At 42.4% G+C, this 17297-nt stretch overlaps 1 protein-coding gene across 2 annotated transcripts in view; it reads right to left on the bottom strand.

Annotated features, from left to right (window-relative positions):
• The window catches only part of Ush2a (usherin), a 702660-nt gene that overhangs the window by 151769 nt on the left and 533594 nt on the right, over positions 1 to 17297 (bottom strand). For both annotated transcript variants that reach the window (NM_021408.3, XM_017319869.1), the window contains 2 exons: positions 15780 to 16001; positions 3333 to 3556 (listed from right to left, as the gene is read on the bottom strand). In NM_021408.3, the coding sequence (NP_067383.3) occupies positions 3333 to 3556; positions 15780 to 16001 (446 nt within the window). The remainder of the gene's footprint in view (positions 1 to 3332; positions 3557 to 15779; positions 16002 to 17297) is intronic.

The following is a 17297-nucleotide window of genomic DNA, read 5'->3' as shown; positions in this document are numbered from 1 at the left end:
GGGTCAGTGCATAAATGCTTCTGACGCCAAGTTGGAGATCTGAGTTCAATCCCCAGGTCCCGTGTAGAAGAAGAAGAGAACCAACACCACAAAGCTGTCCTCTGACTTCTCCATGGCACAAAGGTGTCCCTGACCCCAAGACACAAATAAATAAATGTCGCAAAAGTTTAAAGAGCCAAGCTAGACCCTCAATACGTAGTTTTTGGACAGCTAAGTATTACATTTGTCATTATAATTATTTACAGTTGTTAATCTTCTCTCTGAGGGATTGCTAGGTTCTTTACACTTACTGATGAATGTTCTAATCTGAGGAAATTAAGGGGTTAATCATTGTAGATTATAGGAGCCATAGAGAGGGCAATAGTCATACAACACAGATTCACATTGCATTCCTGTATATAAGCAATAAATGGGCTTTAAACAGTTTTCATATTAAAATTTGATTTCTCTTCTCTCTTTCATGAAAGGGTAAATTATTCTCTCTAAGTTCATCAAAATAACATTTTTTTCAGAAAAACATGGCAGCAATTCCATTAAAAATGGGGAGAGTAAGTATGCATTTATCATCCTCTCTGTGTAAAGCCCATCTAAAGGACAGCAAACAAGCAGATTACACACAGGAAATAAAACAAGGAAGTCTAAGGAAACAGTCAAAGTTGGGAGGCAGCTGCCCAGAGTAGAGGCAGGAGCTGTGCTGGTCAGAGACACTTCTTCCTTCATCCCCCAGGACCAGCTATGAAGTCACCATTTTCCAAGCCCATGTGTATTAGCAGAGGCCTTCTAATCTGATTATATATATATATATATATATATATATATATATATGGCAGTGGGAAGAGTATCCAAGGACAACTCAGCCAAGAGTCTTTTATTTCCCGTCCCAGTGTGATGTTTGTGAGGTGCTAGGAGGTGACACTGCTTTCTAAGATGCTGCTTGGAAAAACACTGCCTAACTAATACTGGATATGATATGAACATTTCTAAACAACCAACCAAACCAACCAAACCAAACCAAACCAAACCAAACCAACCAACCAACCAATAAAACCAAACCAAACCAACCAACCAACCAAACCAAACCAACCAACCAACCAAACCAAACCAAACCAAACCAACCAAACAAACCAAACCAAACCAACCAAACCAAACCAAATTGACCAAACCAAGCCTAACCAAACCTAACCAACTAACCAAACCAACCAACCAACCAACCAACCAAACCAAACCAACCAAACCAACCAAACCAAAGCAAAGCAAAGCAAAGCAAACCAAAGAAAATCCAGCTGCTAAAAGGACAGGTCTGAAGCATTTCTTCCACTCACAGAAACTTAAAAACAGAAAGAAACTGGTATTTTTGGAAAGTTACACATATACTAAATTGTTTGGTGATCACTTTCTAATGTATACACATAAGTCATGCTATATACTACACACACACACACAAACACATACAAAAATTAACATGTAAACAAAGCTGAAAATCATATTCTTTGGAGTCATCACCTATATGAACTTTTTTACTCCAGTATAGTCTGTTTAAGCAACAAAACTCTAAATGTGTGGGTTGGCTTAGTGGTTAGGCAGGATTGATAGAGAACAGGGGAGCATGTGTCTGGTAGCGGTCTTTGGTATGGCATGAAAAATTAGAAAACTTGCCCTGGATGGCTCCCTGGGTGGGTGGCTCCCTGGGTGGGTGGCTCCAGGGGTGGGTCCTAAGACAGGGTGTCATCGCTCTGTGTGTGTGTGTGTGTGTGTGTGTGTGTGTGTGTGTGTGTGTGTGTGCTGTTACTGGCTGCAGCTGGCAGTGCATGCCAGAATGAGACAAGCTGAGGAAGAGCCAGTGAGATGGAGAGGAGAAGAGAGGGCACAGTGGAAGGACAGAGTCGGGACCCAGATTTAAAATAGCGAAAGGGAAAGGGGGAAGTCAAACTCAGAGCTCTGAGCAGGAGCTCTCCTGTGGCTTCTTAGTCTCTGCACAGCAGGCAGCTCCGCAAACCCACTCCCAGCCTGGCCTAGAGGCCTAGGACACGGGTTACCATTCTCAGTCACCCCACCAACTCCCTGGCAAACAAGCTCGCTGCCTGGTGACTACTCTGCCATTCCTCCCACGGATAGACAGACCACGAATGACCACGCACAGCAAGTCCTCAGATAGCCTCTGATGAAGGAAGCAATTACAAAACATTAAAGATGAATAGGCTTCCGGCAAGCAGAAGTAGAGCAAAGAAAAGAAGGGCCAAGGTTGTGCTAAACAAACAAATGACACCATTGAAAAATAAAGCAAACCAACAAAAAGGACCTTACCAATACCATCAAAATCATAAATATAGTCTCCCAAAGCCCCAAAAGTCCCTTAAAATAAAATGGTTCTCATTGTTAAAAAAATTAATCGAAATGTGAAAACATAAATTGAAAGCAACACCTCACCGAGGTAGATAAGAAATTCATCAGCGGATGGGAAGAGCTGGAAGAAAATGTGGACAGATTAAAGGGGGCCAGGGCCAACTAAGTGGTGGGAACTAACACAAAAGTGACAGTAAATTGTTAAACCGTTGGTGAAAGTGCGTTCCCCAGAAGGGAAGTGGTGAACTCCAGGGCAAAATGGTACCTTCCCCTTCATCATTTGAAAGCTGGGGATGCAGCCTACCAACAGTGTAAATGCTTGTCTGTCATGTGCAAGGCCATGTGCTCCATCTTCAAGGCTTCAGAGACCACCAGGCTTACTGTGAATCATCGTAAGCCCACAGAGAGGCTCGTCTTCATGAAGTCAGATAGGGAGAACAGGTCTTACTTGAGGAAACAGAGATGAAGGCTGCTACTCAGCTCACCATCTGCCCATCCCATAGAACCGTGCTGCCTACACGCCCCCACACACCCTAAAATGAGTGTTACATCTTCAGTCATTTTCTCTGGAAAACACACCCATAGACACACTCAGAGGTGTGAGTCTCAGGAATTCTAATTCACAGGGGGTTGACAGTTGCGATGAAGCATCACAGTTGGCAGTCACAGCACCCAGGGCTATAAATGGCGCTGTATGAGGGGCAGGGAGGACGGTGCACGGTCTGGGAGCACGCACCTCCAGCCCTCTACTCATCTGAAGTGCTGGGCAGAGCTTCTCAGAGAACAGCTAATCATCTGGAATTCCTTTAGAATTCACTGCGCTAGCATCAATCATGACAAACTCATTCTGTATTAATATGGATAGAATGCAAAAAATGAATAATGCACACATGAGTTTTTATATTCCTATTTTAGAAAAATAGTTATGAACAACGTGTTTCTCTTTCCACCGCCAGAGCAGCACCTCCAAGCGGCTTTCTATCAATTACCTTCATCGCCATTCCAGCTGAAATCTCATCAGAACAAACATATTTCAAAGGATTATATCCAACCCCATCACAGCATCGCTGGCTCTCTGGACTCAGTTCAGTGCCGCAGCATTTCACTGGTGTGGGGTCATCCTTTCTAACATGTGCTTTAGACTCTCCACTGGAAGCTGAACAGCATATGGTCTCTGACATATTCACATAATCCTGCCCACAACACAGCATTCCTGCAACAATAAAATGTTATATATGAATATCAAATAAAAAGAGGGAAGAAAACTGAGGCAGCCATAAAGCTTGGTATAAAAACGTCAGACTTGGGCAGTTTCAGTGAAGGGGCCACCGTAAAGGTAACATTTCCCCACCAAGGTGATTTAGATGTGCGATGAGGGTCCTTCTTACCAGAGCACCAGGCACTCATTAGGAAATGAACACACACTAGAGGAACTGTTCGGAAATCACTCGGCTGGGCCAGATGCTGCCCACACTCCAGTAAAAAAAAAAAAAAAAAAAAAAAAAAAAAGAGATCGGATTTTTGTCAAAACTGCCTGTCCCTTTTGTGATGATAACATCATGTTGCACAAGTTGGCTAGCTAGAGTAAAAGGTCCTAGAAAGAAAGCTCTAGAAATTCACAAGGGAGATGGGAAATGTGGTGACATCCCAGATGAGTAGTTCTTGGTAAGGGCTGCGTAAGCCTCTGCCTGGCTTTGTCTGGGGTGTAGCATTTGCCTCTTGTGCTCCTGTGAAGTCTGAAACAGCCATAATCTTCCTTTCTCCCAAAATGCGACTGGGTACATACACCCAGGTCATGGATATGGCTCAGTTGGCAGAGTGCTAGCCGGTATTTGCTCTCCAGTCTGTACTGTGGGAACCAGATGGTGGTACATTTCTGTGATGCCAACATTAGGGAGGTGGAGGCAGAAAGATCAGAAGTACAAAGTTGTTTTCAGTAACACAGTAAGTGTAAGGCCATCTTGAGATTCTGGGGTACACGAGACCATGTCTGACAAGACAACAACAGCTATTCAAACTTCAACAGCTATACCTCTAATAGAGCACATGAGTAAAGACAATAGTGAGTGACCACACTGTGTGACCACACTGGCCAAGATGTGACAGTTAAGAGGCCACGGAATGCTCAGCCCCATGCTCCCATGTTCCCCATGTTCTCCTTCCAGGGCTCAGGGACCACTGTGGAATGAGGGCTAGAAAGATTGTAAGAGGCTGTGGATGCCTACAAGGAAACAGCAGGGCAGTGAGCCACAGTGGTTACTGCTTTTGACATCATACACCATCCTGTGCAAGCCCAAGTCACCCCGAATCCCACGATGGAGGAGGAGTTGTCAGGAAGTCTCTCCACTGCTGAGGATAGAACAGAACTTGTTAGTGCTGGGGGTTGGGGGGGGGTCAGCTCTGTTCTAAGGCTGTGACCTCTGGTGAGATGATCCTTCTCCAGTGGAAGGCCAGGCACCCAAGAATACATTTAGGGGAACTGATTGGCCTTGATGGATTTAAGAAGACAAAAAAAAGAACACACAATTGGGTGAGTTGGGGGAGGGGGTTGAACATGATCAGAACCCATTGTGTAAAATTCTTAGCCCACTAAAGCATACCACATACACACACACACACACACACACACACACACACACACACACACACACTCACACTCACCCCTCATACCACAGCACACACACAAAACCATACATCCTATATACCACACCACCCGTACCACAATACCATCCCCCTACACAATACATTCCACACCACAGCACACATACACTACACACATTACACATACCACAACATGCACACACATAACAAATAGCACACCACACAACACACCCCTCACCCTCCATACTACAGCACACACACAAGATCATACATCATACATATCACACCACACATACCATCTCCCTGCACGACTCATACCACAGCACAGCACACATACCCACCACACATACCACAATGTGCACACACGCACACACACACACACACACACACACACACACACACACACACACACCATACTCTCTAATCTCCTCTCACACACTGTACACTGCACTATACCACACACAGACACTCAGACGCACAGATACACACACACACACATGCACAGACACATATACACTACACATATCATACCATACACACACATACACTACACACCTCAAACACACACCTCAAAGAAAGTAGTCAAACATGTTTGTGGTCCCCGAAAAGCAACAGCATGGCAGCCAACCACTATTTTCCGGACTCACTCTCAGCTCTGTCAGATGGCATGGTTGTCAGGCTGGGGAAAGAGGCCTTACAGGGAGAATCACTGACTCTCAGCTCTGTCAGATGGCATGGTTGTCAGGCTGGGGAAGAGGCCTTACAGGGAGAATCACTGACTCTCAGCTCTGTCAGATGGCATGGTTGTCAGGCTGGGGAAAGAGGCCTTACAGGGAGAATCACTGACTCTTGTACCTAAAGGGAGACAAACATACACCTGGAGGACCAATAGACTTCTCTCCTACTGACCAAATACCTACCACTTATTGCCATGGAAGAAACCTAGCATATACTCAGACATAAAGGCGCCAGTTAAATAAACAGCACCTCTGGGGTTAGATTGTGCAGGAAATGCGGGTGTGTAGATGGCATGTCACCATGCTGTCTTATTAGAATCTGCATCTGGTTGTGCCGCAACCTGATGAATGATTCATTTTAATTAGAGTTCTGTTTGTTTATTATTAGTCCCGAGTGATATCGCAAAGAACTTCAAATTCCAAGTGTTCTGGGTCCTGAATTGTTTAATCTGGTCCTGTACAAACACCCCTATTAGGAACAACATTCTTGATAACAGACCAAAGATTTTTGAAGCCTTTTTATTTTATTTTTTAAATCATCCAGTAGACCTCAGTGTGGTGGGTCCCTTAAAGGAAGATGCTGTTCAGTTAAGGCTCTGAAGGACCGTCAATCACACTGCTGTTTATACTTTAAAAGATTTAAATATTTAAAAATCGCTTATATGACTAATAATAGATACTGGTCATTATAGAGTTTTGATGTATCATGCTGACCTAAATGTGGCATGACAACTCTTCAAAGTAATTGAAAGTAAACTATGATATTAATAATTTTTATTAACCTTCCCGGGTCATGTTCTTGATAATAAAATATGCACAGCAGGGTTCTCATTGTAGACTGAGTCTTAATTATGTGGGTAAAGACAGGTTTATTCATACAAAATGCCTACTTATAGATGTGTGTTCTCGACACAGGAAAATGAAAGTGGACTCCATGGGCTTGGGTTCTGTGTTGTCCACACATGGACATTACTTCTCTCACACACGGACATCGCTTCTCTCACACACGGACATCATTTCTCTCACACATGGACATCACTTCTCTCACACACAGACATTACTTCTCTCACACATGGACATCACTTCTCTCACACATGGACATCATTTCTCTCACACACGGACATCACTTCTCTCACACACGGACATCGCTTCTCTCACACACGGACATTACTTCTCTCATACATGGACATCACTTCTCTCACACACACGGACATCGCTTCTCTCACACACAGAATCACTTCTCTGACACCTTTGGATCAGACATTTAAACACAACCTTGGATCTTTGACTGTCACTTTTTTTTTCCTCTAGTAATTTTCTTAAAACTATTCGTGTTTCCATTTTAAGGAGCAATCAAAATCTGAAAACTGGCCTTTTAGGGAGGAGAATAATTCTCCCCTCTCCTCTCAAATTACTGCATGGCTTCACCGTGCTTTAAGTATGAAATCAAAATGCAGACATTGACCTAATTCGAAACTCCTAATCAGTCATCGGATCGCTCTGAGGGACTTTTGACAGGTCAACTAAAATTTTGATAATGAACTGCTTTTATATGAAGGGAAGAGGAGAGAGAGAGAGAGAGAAAGAAAACGATGCTTTCTTTGTCAAAGGGCTGCATCTTGGCTTTTCTGAGTTTTCAGGCAAGATTTCACTCACATAACAAGAAGTGACTCCCTTTCTAGTTTCCTTGGTAAACCATTACTTCTTTAATTATTATCAACCTTGTTCCAGTGTGATAAATTGCTAATTACTTAATACTCTAATCAGCGTTCATTCTTTGCACAGATAAACCATGACAGTGCCATTAATTTAAATAGTAATTTCACTTAATGGCCAGAACGGCACACCAGATTTTTATGCAGCATTTTCTGAAGACTGCATCCATCACTGTGATATTCTGACATAAAGATGTCTGACGTGCACTAACTCACTTAGGGAGAGCAGATGTTGCAGAGCGGGGCCTGGTAGTAATACCCATGGTGCATCACTTCAGCATGAATGAGCCGCAAATACAGAGACAGGCCAGCTTCTGAAAGGCATGGCAACAACCTTTGACCCTTGCCTAATTTATCACCCACAGCACTTGACTTTTGAACTCTGACACACAGAAGTCACAATCTTAAATATGCCCAAAGAAAAACAAAATAGGCCATGCATTATTAATGGCTTGGTCTGTTCTTCCAAAGGCTCCCATCACATTTGTATGAACGTGGAGAGTGTCTTTGAACAAGACATAGAAATTATCAATACATTCAGGAGTAGATGTTTATATTTCAGGATTGCATAGTCTTTCACAGTGTGTAGACAGCCGATGGGTGGCTTCTATTCTATTGTAGACAACGGAGAAAGAACTAGAAGACGCTTGGAATCACATTAGCAAGTGTGGCACCAGCATTTGCTTAATGCTCAAAACTAGTGAAGAAATATTTATCAACACACCTGATGCTTTAATAAATAGCTTAAGTCTATAAAATGTGCTATACATTCCCCAAAGACAACTAAGAAAGAGACACCATTCTTCCAAGAAAATAACAGTAAAGTGTGAAAACCAGCCCTGGGTCGGAAACCTCATGTTAAACTCTGGCCTCAGTTTGCATTCGACATGTTTTAGCACAAGGGGTTCTGCATTTCAGGCACATAAGAGAGAAGAAACAGATTACAATTAGTGTCTTCAGAGCAAACTTAGAAAACTGGGGGAGAGTACTAAAAAATAAAAAAAGATTAAAAAAATTTTTTTAAAAGGGCATTCTTGCTTGGGATAAGCAGTAGATGGCGCTATGGTCACCACCACAAAACAGCTAACAGCTAAGCCTGCTCCCCAAACCACTGCCATACATTTTAGTGCATATATATATATATATATATATATATATATAATATTACATTATATTTTTAAAAAGACTTTCATGGTCCTATGGAGACTTTTTTGGGAGCAATCTCTTCCAGGTAGCTCTTCTATCTTCTACCCTGGACTTCTGTACCACCCCTCTCCTTTTGTGCAAAACTTATATAAATTCCATCTTAAAAGAAAATATTCATTTTTCTGGTAGGCCCCATTACTTTTTCTCAAGGCAGAGTCTAGAGCATGTAAACCCAGAATTCTGCTATGAAATAATTTCAGAAGCATTTGCTATCAAAGACTGCATGGACCTGATTTATAATACAAATGAGGGAACATAATCTAAAGTCAGGGAATGATCTTGTTCATGGCTAACAAAAAATCTCTGTTCTCTCTGAATGATAGAGAAGGTTTTAATTTTGTCTTTTAATGTTAAGGGATACATCAAGTCTAAGCTAAGATTAACAGCATACATGATAAAACCATATACGCAAAACACTAAGGGAAAATGTGTAATAAAGAGATTTAAAATATATTCGGGGAAAATGGTTAGGAATACGTATCTGAGGGAATGACTTTCATCCCAAGATACCTGTATACTGCTTCCACACTGCTCATCCGCCCAGAGAGAGCACTAAAAACCATAAACGCTACCCCAGCACTTCCGTTCCTACAGCATCTGTTAATTCACTCCATTTATAAAATACATATTGACAAAGACAACTGAACTGGGACCAGGGAGATTTGATTTGGTGTGAGAAAGTCAATTCAATGTGATTTTGTTAAAGGGCTCCTGCAGGCAAATAAAAGAGTTTAAGTCATAAAGTACATAAAGGGATGTTTTACGAGCCAGGCCGGTGTCGTGGCAGGCTCACAATGCCAGGCGGTGAGAGAGGCCAGGTTTTGGAACTGTGTTGTAGGATCCAAGCCTTGTCCGGCAGGTGTGGTGAGTGGCCGGGGTGGACAGAAACAGATCTGTGAGCAGCCGTAACCATGGGGCAAGACCAGAAAGAGAGAGAGCAGAGGAGGCTGAGAACCTGTCTGTTTTCAGTGTGTCCGAAGGGAAGGTCACAGTAATAAAAAGATTTTTCTCCTTCATCTTACAAGTCCTGAGCCTCTGTCTTCTCCACCGTGGCTACCAGGGTTAGGTGTCCAGAAAGCACCCCAGAACTATGTCAGTCTTGCTTGGGAGGAGTTGAGGAACATTACAATTTGAGAAAGGCTTCTTCACTGGTTGCCGATAAGAGGACTTAGTGGTCAAGAGAGGACTCGGCGGTTAGGGTACTGACTGCTCTTGCAGAGGACTCAAGTTCAGATCTCAGCACCTTTGCCAGGTGGTTCACAACTACCTGTGATGCCCTCTTATGGCCTCCAGAGGCACCTGCAAGCATGTGTATACACCCCTCACACGCATGCATAGAATTAAAAATAATACAAATGATTTCGTTTGAAAAAGAAACACCTGACTGGTTATCTGTCATTGTCACATGGAAGGAAAAGAAAGTGATTCTGAAACTTGGCCCACGGGTGGACTTCAAGGGTGTGAAGAAGGCAGGCGATTTGCACGAGTGCTTGTGTGGGTGTGTACTTGTGCACATGCATGTATGTGTGAGTGGATTTTGATGCACATTAACTGAAGATGAGAGTTCATAACTTGGAAAGAATTCTCTAGAAGGTTGAGAATCTGCCCTGGAGGGCAGTGACCTTGACCCTGTTCTCCTTTCTAGCACTTTGGCTCTGTCTTCTCTTTCTGTCCTTGATTTTTTTTTTTCTCTGCCACCCAAATGCAACTAGCCTTTTAAAGTCAGAATTAAGACAATCACATTCACTCTTCTGGGATTACTCACCTAAATCCTGGGCTGGCTCAAACCTGTCTCCCTCTGTTTCTCTGTGTAGATGATACACTTCTCAGAAGCCAAAGTGTGGGCTCTTACATGGGGATCAATTCCCCACCAGGTCAAGCTGTCTCCCGAGAGACCTGACTCAGTGTTCAGGACTCTGACACAATGGTGCACCCAGATTTAGCTTTCTTCATCTGCTTAACGCGATGATCTCTCAGCTTAAAAAATGTGTGTGCATTAGACTGTCGGAGAAAGGGGGTGGGGGCAGGGGCTGGCGAGGAGAATGGCCGAAGCCCATTGCATGCATGGATGAGAAAGTCATAATGAAACTCATTAGCTTCCACAATTAAGACACACTCGCAAAAATTGAAAAGAAGAGTCCAAGAAGGGGAGTAGCTCACAGCCTCATGGATGCTACTGCTCTCGGATGATCGAGAAACTGGGGAGGGGATGCAATTCTAATCATTTTTACACCCAAAAGAATGATTTCTTGAATATAGACTCAATACACTCTTGTTTGTTCAATGGAAGGGTATGGCAGTTGACTAATAAAGAAAAAAAATGAAAAAACCAAAGCCTACCTGCCTGATTAATGACATACACTTGTAAACCCATCACTTGGAAGGCTGAGGCAGGAGGATCAGGAATCCAAGGTCATCCTGGGCTACAGGATAAGATTCTGTCTTGAAGGAAACAAACCAAATCAAACCAAAACAACCTTTGTGCATGTGGGTTAAAGCAGAAGATGTGTTCTATCCTAGAATCAAATCCATTAAAAAATAACAATAAACTCATATAAAGATGCGTTTCTGTGGCATAAATACATTTTCCAATACCCAAAACTAAATTTGTGAGAAGAATAACGTTCTCTTACACTTTTTTTGTAGGCCAGCTTAAGGCCTAGTGTCTCAGACAGAAGCTAAATTCTCCCCTCAGCTTCTCTGTTGCTGTAACCCATGCCACATGGGACCTGGAAAATGCTGCTAGATACCCAAGATGGGGTGAGAGTGGGGTGGATTAGATGACCCAGTGGGTAAAGGTGCTTGTGTCCAAGTCTGATGACCTGACCTCGTTGCCTGGGGTCTTTATGGCATACGAAGGGAACGGACTCACGCAGGCTGCTCTGCTCTCCATACTTTGAGCCACAGCATACATCCCCATGGTCCTCACACACAGATAAACAAACATATACACATAATAAAACCTTAATGTGTACATTGACTTAGTATTATTCTGAAAACAGTTTCATTCTCACAGATGACCTACAGGGCTTCGGTTAGTCCCATAAAGAGCTGCCAAGGCTGGAGCACACATGCATGCGGCAATGTAGGGAGAGCCAGGATATAAAAATTCATAGACTACTAAATGAGGTTCAATGAGGGAAAGATTTAAAGGAAAAAATATTAGGTAAATGTGGAGAAAATGAAAAAAAAATGGCGGGAGAAGAGATGCCTTAGCAGCTAAAGTATTTACTTTGTAAGTACAAGACCAGAGTTTGAACCTCAGAAGCCATGTCATGGTGGCACATGCTTGTAGGATGTAACTGAAACAGGAGTTACATTGTTATACATTGTTATGAAGTTTGTTTCCTAAGCCTAATGTATCCTGCAAACTGTGTCTCTCAGTCTCTGCTGAACTTGTAACCCCATGATGTATACCCATCCCTTTGTCTTGCTAAACTCCTCAACACCTGTGATGACGCCCCTTCCACAGGATGTATTCTTTTTTTTTTTAAATTGGGTATTTATTTCATTTACATTTCCAATGCTATCCCAAAAGTCCCCCACATGCTCCCCCACCCACTCCCCTACCTATCCACTCCCACTTCTTGGCTCTGGCATTACCCTGCACTGAGTCATATAAAGTTTGCACGACCAATGGGCCTCTCTTTCCACTGATGGCCAACTAGGCCATCTTCTGATTCATATGCAGCTAGAGACACGAGCTCCGGGGGGGGGGGGGGGGAGGTATTGGCTAGTTCATATTGTTTTTCCACCTATAGGATTGCAGATCCCTTTAGCTCCTTGGGTACTTTCTCTAGCTCCTCCATTGGGGGCCCTGTGAGCCATCCAATAGCTGACTGTGAGCATCCACTTCTGTGTTTGCTAGGCCCCGGCACAGTCTCACAAGAGAGAGCTATATCAGGGTCCTTTCAGCAAAATCTTGCTAGTGTATGCAATGGTGTCAGCGTTTGGAAGCTGATTATGGGATGGATCCCGGATATGGCAGTCTCTAGATGGTCCATCCTTTCGTCTCAGCTTCAAACTTTGTCTTTGTAACTCCTTCCATGGGTGTTTTGTTCCCAATTCTAAGAAGGGGCAAAGTGTCCACACTTTGGTCTTCGTTCTTCTTGAGCTTCATGCATTTAGCAAATTGTATCTTATATCTTGGGTATTCTACGTTTCTGGGCTAATCAGGATGTATTCTTGCTGGTATCTACCCCACAGGCAGCCTTGAGCCCAGAGTTTCCTACTCTTCTGTCCTGGTGCTAACAGCTGATCATCTCAACAGCTCTTTTCTATCAGCCCTAATCCTTCTGCATAAAAAAACCAGTGAGGGGCTACTCTCTGACACCCCAACTTAGGGGAGGCAGTCATCTGGCTGGTCCCCTGTGCATTTATAAACACAGCTTGTCATAATCAGACAGTCAAAGAAATGTTCCCTCCACCCCCCATCTACAGGACTAACAGTAGTCCTGGCACTGAAGAGTAAGGACTTAGCCTACATATAAAGTTCCAGGCCAGTAAGCAATCCTGTTCAGAAAAAAAGGTGGATGGACTACATCTAAGGAATGGTTTCCACAATTATCTTCTGGCCTCAGCATATATGTATTTGTGCATATCAACCGCTACACATGGGAACATGCATACACATGTAAAACATGAAAATAAGTATTAAATTAAAATATTTCTGACATCAACTGGAGAATTGAAATGAATTTCAGACCATTCCCAAAGTAGTAATACTGCAATAGAACACTGTATTGGGACTTGAATCAATGTATCTGAAATATAATAACCCAATAATGTTAAGACTTGCTGATTTGCAGATGGGCGGGTGACATTGATGATAACATGAGTCAAGTAGAGAGAATTATAGTTTACACCAGTGGTTCTCACCCTTTCTGATACTATGACCCTTTAATACAGTCCCTCATGTTGTGATGACCACCAATCTTAAAATTATTTTTATTGCTACTTCATAACTGTAATTTTGCTGCTGTTATGAATTGTAATTTCAATATATGATATGTAGAATATCTGATATGTGATCCCTGTAAAAGAGTTGTTTGACCCCCAAAGAGGTCGTGACCCCCAAACTTGAGAACTGGTGGCTTAGACAGATACTACCCACTGAGTACAGTTAATACAGTCAGCTCCCCAGATCAGGAGACTCACCACAGAGCACTTTCAGAGATCTGAAATACTCTGATCCAAAGGAGATCCTGCGTAGAGATGTCCACAAATCTGACAGTTATCCTACCTGTTTATGAAGCATAATAATGAGCCAGGGTACTTAAGACCTCATTTCAAAACCTCAACCAATTTAAAAAGAAATCGTGATATTGTGATCACCATGTGAGAGGGAAAAATTGAACTGCAATAAAAATCTGCTGAAGTGCCAGGGTCGGCTGGACAGACAATGAAAAGGCATACGCAAATCATATGCAAATCACAGTGAAGGACGCCAGGAATTATGGGACACAGATATTTTAAAAACTGTGCTGGATACTGGAGAGATGATTCTGTGGGTAAGAGTGCTTGCTGAACAAGCATGAGGAACTGTGTTCAAATCCCCAGCGCTCAGGTAAAAGTCTAGCATGGCTAAGCACACACCTGCTACCTCAACACCATTGAGACTCTACTGGAGGCTGGCTGGGGCTAGTTGCCAGCATAGTTCCTGGTTCAGTGAGAGACCCAGTCTCACGGTCATAAGGCAGAGGGTGACAAAGCGAGACAACAGATGTCCTCATCAGACCTCTGCATGAACACACATGGGTACATACAGCACGCACACACACACACACACACACACACACACACACACACACACACACGTTCACACACATGCATACAAACACATAGACACATATACACAGACATACAAGATACACATATACACTCACATACATGCTAACATACATGTGCACACTCATGCACACATGCATACATACACACAGATACACTTACATGCTCTCACACACATGTTTATACACATGCATGCAAACACATAGGTACATAAACACAGATACACAGATGCACACACACATACACTCACACACATGCACATATTCATGTACACATGAACATACACACATATACATATGCAGGCACGTACACATGCACAATACACACATGCATACAACACTAGATTATATAAGTGAAGTTTCCTGGACTTCTTTTATATTTATAATTATTTTCTTATTATGAATAAATATTCATTTTGAATTTTGTTCCTTTCCTCCACCCCTTCCAACTGCAAGTTCAGCCCACCCCAGGCTCTATTCTGGATCACCTGTGTGGTCTCTGGTACGTCTCTATTGCCCACATTTCAATTGCCACATTAATTTTAATATTGTTATTATTTTGTGGTGCCAAGAATCAAACTCCAGGCCTCACAGATACTAGTAAGTGATTTACCACTGAGTGATAGGCCTGTGCACCTTTCCTAAGCTATAAAATATGAGTAGAAAAATATCTATTTGTGGAGTAGTTATAAAGATTAACTTTGGCATCAACGTACACAAGAATAGACACTACACTTGACAATAAGGCCTTATCTCATGGTAATGTTTGCTATTAATATTGTTATTAGCAAATTAATTTAATGTTAGAATATATATTCGTAATAATATTAGATATATGAGAACAAAAAATTAAAAGATTAATATCTCAATGCCACTTTAATTATTTTGTCTACTATTAGTACTTATTAGGAAATATTCTTCGGATACAGAAAAAATATATTTATGGAGGAGTTTGTTTTGATTTAGTATTCTTTTGGTGGGGTAACTTCATAAAGAAAGGTTTTTTTTAAAAATGTATTTTTCAAAAATTTATGTGTCTGAAGCTTCAATCTCCATGGAGACCAGAGGAGGGCATCTGATGCTAGAGTTACAGGTGGTTGTGAGCCCCACAACCCAGGTACTAACTAACCGAACTTGGGGTCTTTGCAAGAACACCAAAGGCTAGTAATCACTGAACCACATCCTCAGCTCCAAAAAAAGAAACCTGGTGTGTCTTTATGAAGTAGTCTAGGTACACTTAAAAGAAAGATTTTAACTGTTACATAGTATATTCCTACATGCTTCATTAGATTTAATTCATATGGGTTTTAATTATTTCATTTTTAGGGCAAATCCCTCCTTCTCCCTAGCCATCACCTCTCACATTCTGTAGGACAGACAAGGGGTCTTACCTGGGAGGTAACTGTATACCATGCCCTCTTCTCCTCCACCACAGCACTGGAAATCTTGGCTCACCATCTCTCCCCCACAGCACTGCTGTCTATAGCCGTCCTGGAGCCTCCCGGCACAGCACACCTGGCTCCCAGAGGTGGCATAAGGCATTGTGCCGCAGCAGGCATCACCAAAGCCCACGGACACCCGGTTGTGCCTCTCATCGGGGCAGCATATCTCTCCTGTTGGATTAGGATGATAAATGTTATCTTGTGAGTTCAATTATGCTTCAGACTCCCAACCAAGTGTTAGTGCCATCCCTTCTGCAGGGCAGAACACCGGAAGAGTGCTCTATTGGAGTTGTAAAATTGTAACACAGTCCCCAAACTTTTACATTGAAGATGGAGTGGTAGGTGTGGTTGCTTTCATCCACACATATGGGCCCTTTTCTTCCTGCCCCCTTTCTAATGTCTGACCAACATGACTTTGTGCTGGGACATATTCCTAGCTATCTTTGGCTATGCAGCACATAAGCCACAGGTTAGCTCTATCTGCCAGGAAAGATCGGCTTCTGCTTCCCTGTCATATTTACATACATATGATTCTAAATATCTATGCAAAATCCAAGAACCACAGAGGAGAAAGAAAGCATGGAATTTGTTTTCCTGAGATGGAATTGTCTTATAAAAATTTTCCAGTTCCACCCATTTTCCTTCAAACAACATCATTTTGACCTTCTTTTTTAATGGCAGAAAAAAGTTTCCATTGTGTATGAGCCACGTTTTGTCCCTCGTTCTTCTGTTGCTGGAAGCCCAGGTTGGTCTCACGGCTCAGCTCCTGGGAACAGCACTGCTGTAAGCACCAAGGGGCATTCGCCTCTGTGAGGTGGTGTCTTGAAGTCGTCTGGGTAAATAACCCAAATGGTATAGCTGGGTCACATGGAAGACCTATTTTCAGTATTTGGAGGAATCTCCATATTGACTTCCGTTGTGACTTTTGTCTTATGTTTCCAGAGGTGCAGGATGGCTCCCCTTTGCCTACATCCTCACCAGCCTTTGTTGTTATTTGTTTTCTGACAGGAGTCATACAATCTCACAGTTATTTTAATTAGCATTTCTAGGGTGCCTAGTGAGGTTGAAGTTTCCTTTTGCAGATTTATTGAAAGCTGCAGAATTTTATTTCATTGTGACTCCTCTGCTCAGTTCATTATCTCCTTCATTAAGCTGTTTGTTACTGAGTTCTTTGTTTATTCCAGATGGTAATCCTCTGTCAGAGCTATAGCTGGAAATGGACTCTCCTGCATTGCTGCATGTTTTTACTCAACTCTTTCCTTGGTTGTGGAGAAACTTGTTCCTTTCTTGAAGTCTCATTTGCCAGTTGTCACTCTTTCCTGAGTGACGAGATGGCTCTTGAGGAGTCCTTGCTGAGGCCAGTGTCTTGAAATTTTTTCCCCACTGGGAAAATGGTTTCTTAATAAGGATATATTTACTTAACTAAACAAAATGTTTAAAATGGGAAGATAATTAAGTGAGTGGAAG

This window comes from Mus musculus, chromosome 1 (assembly GCF_000001635.26).
Source record: "Mus musculus strain C57BL/6J chromosome 1, GRCm38.p6 C57BL/6J".
Taxonomy (NCBI): domain Eukaryota; kingdom Metazoa; phylum Chordata; class Mammalia; order Rodentia; family Muridae; genus Mus; species Mus musculus.
This window is presented reverse-complemented; position numbering and strand designations above follow the sequence as displayed.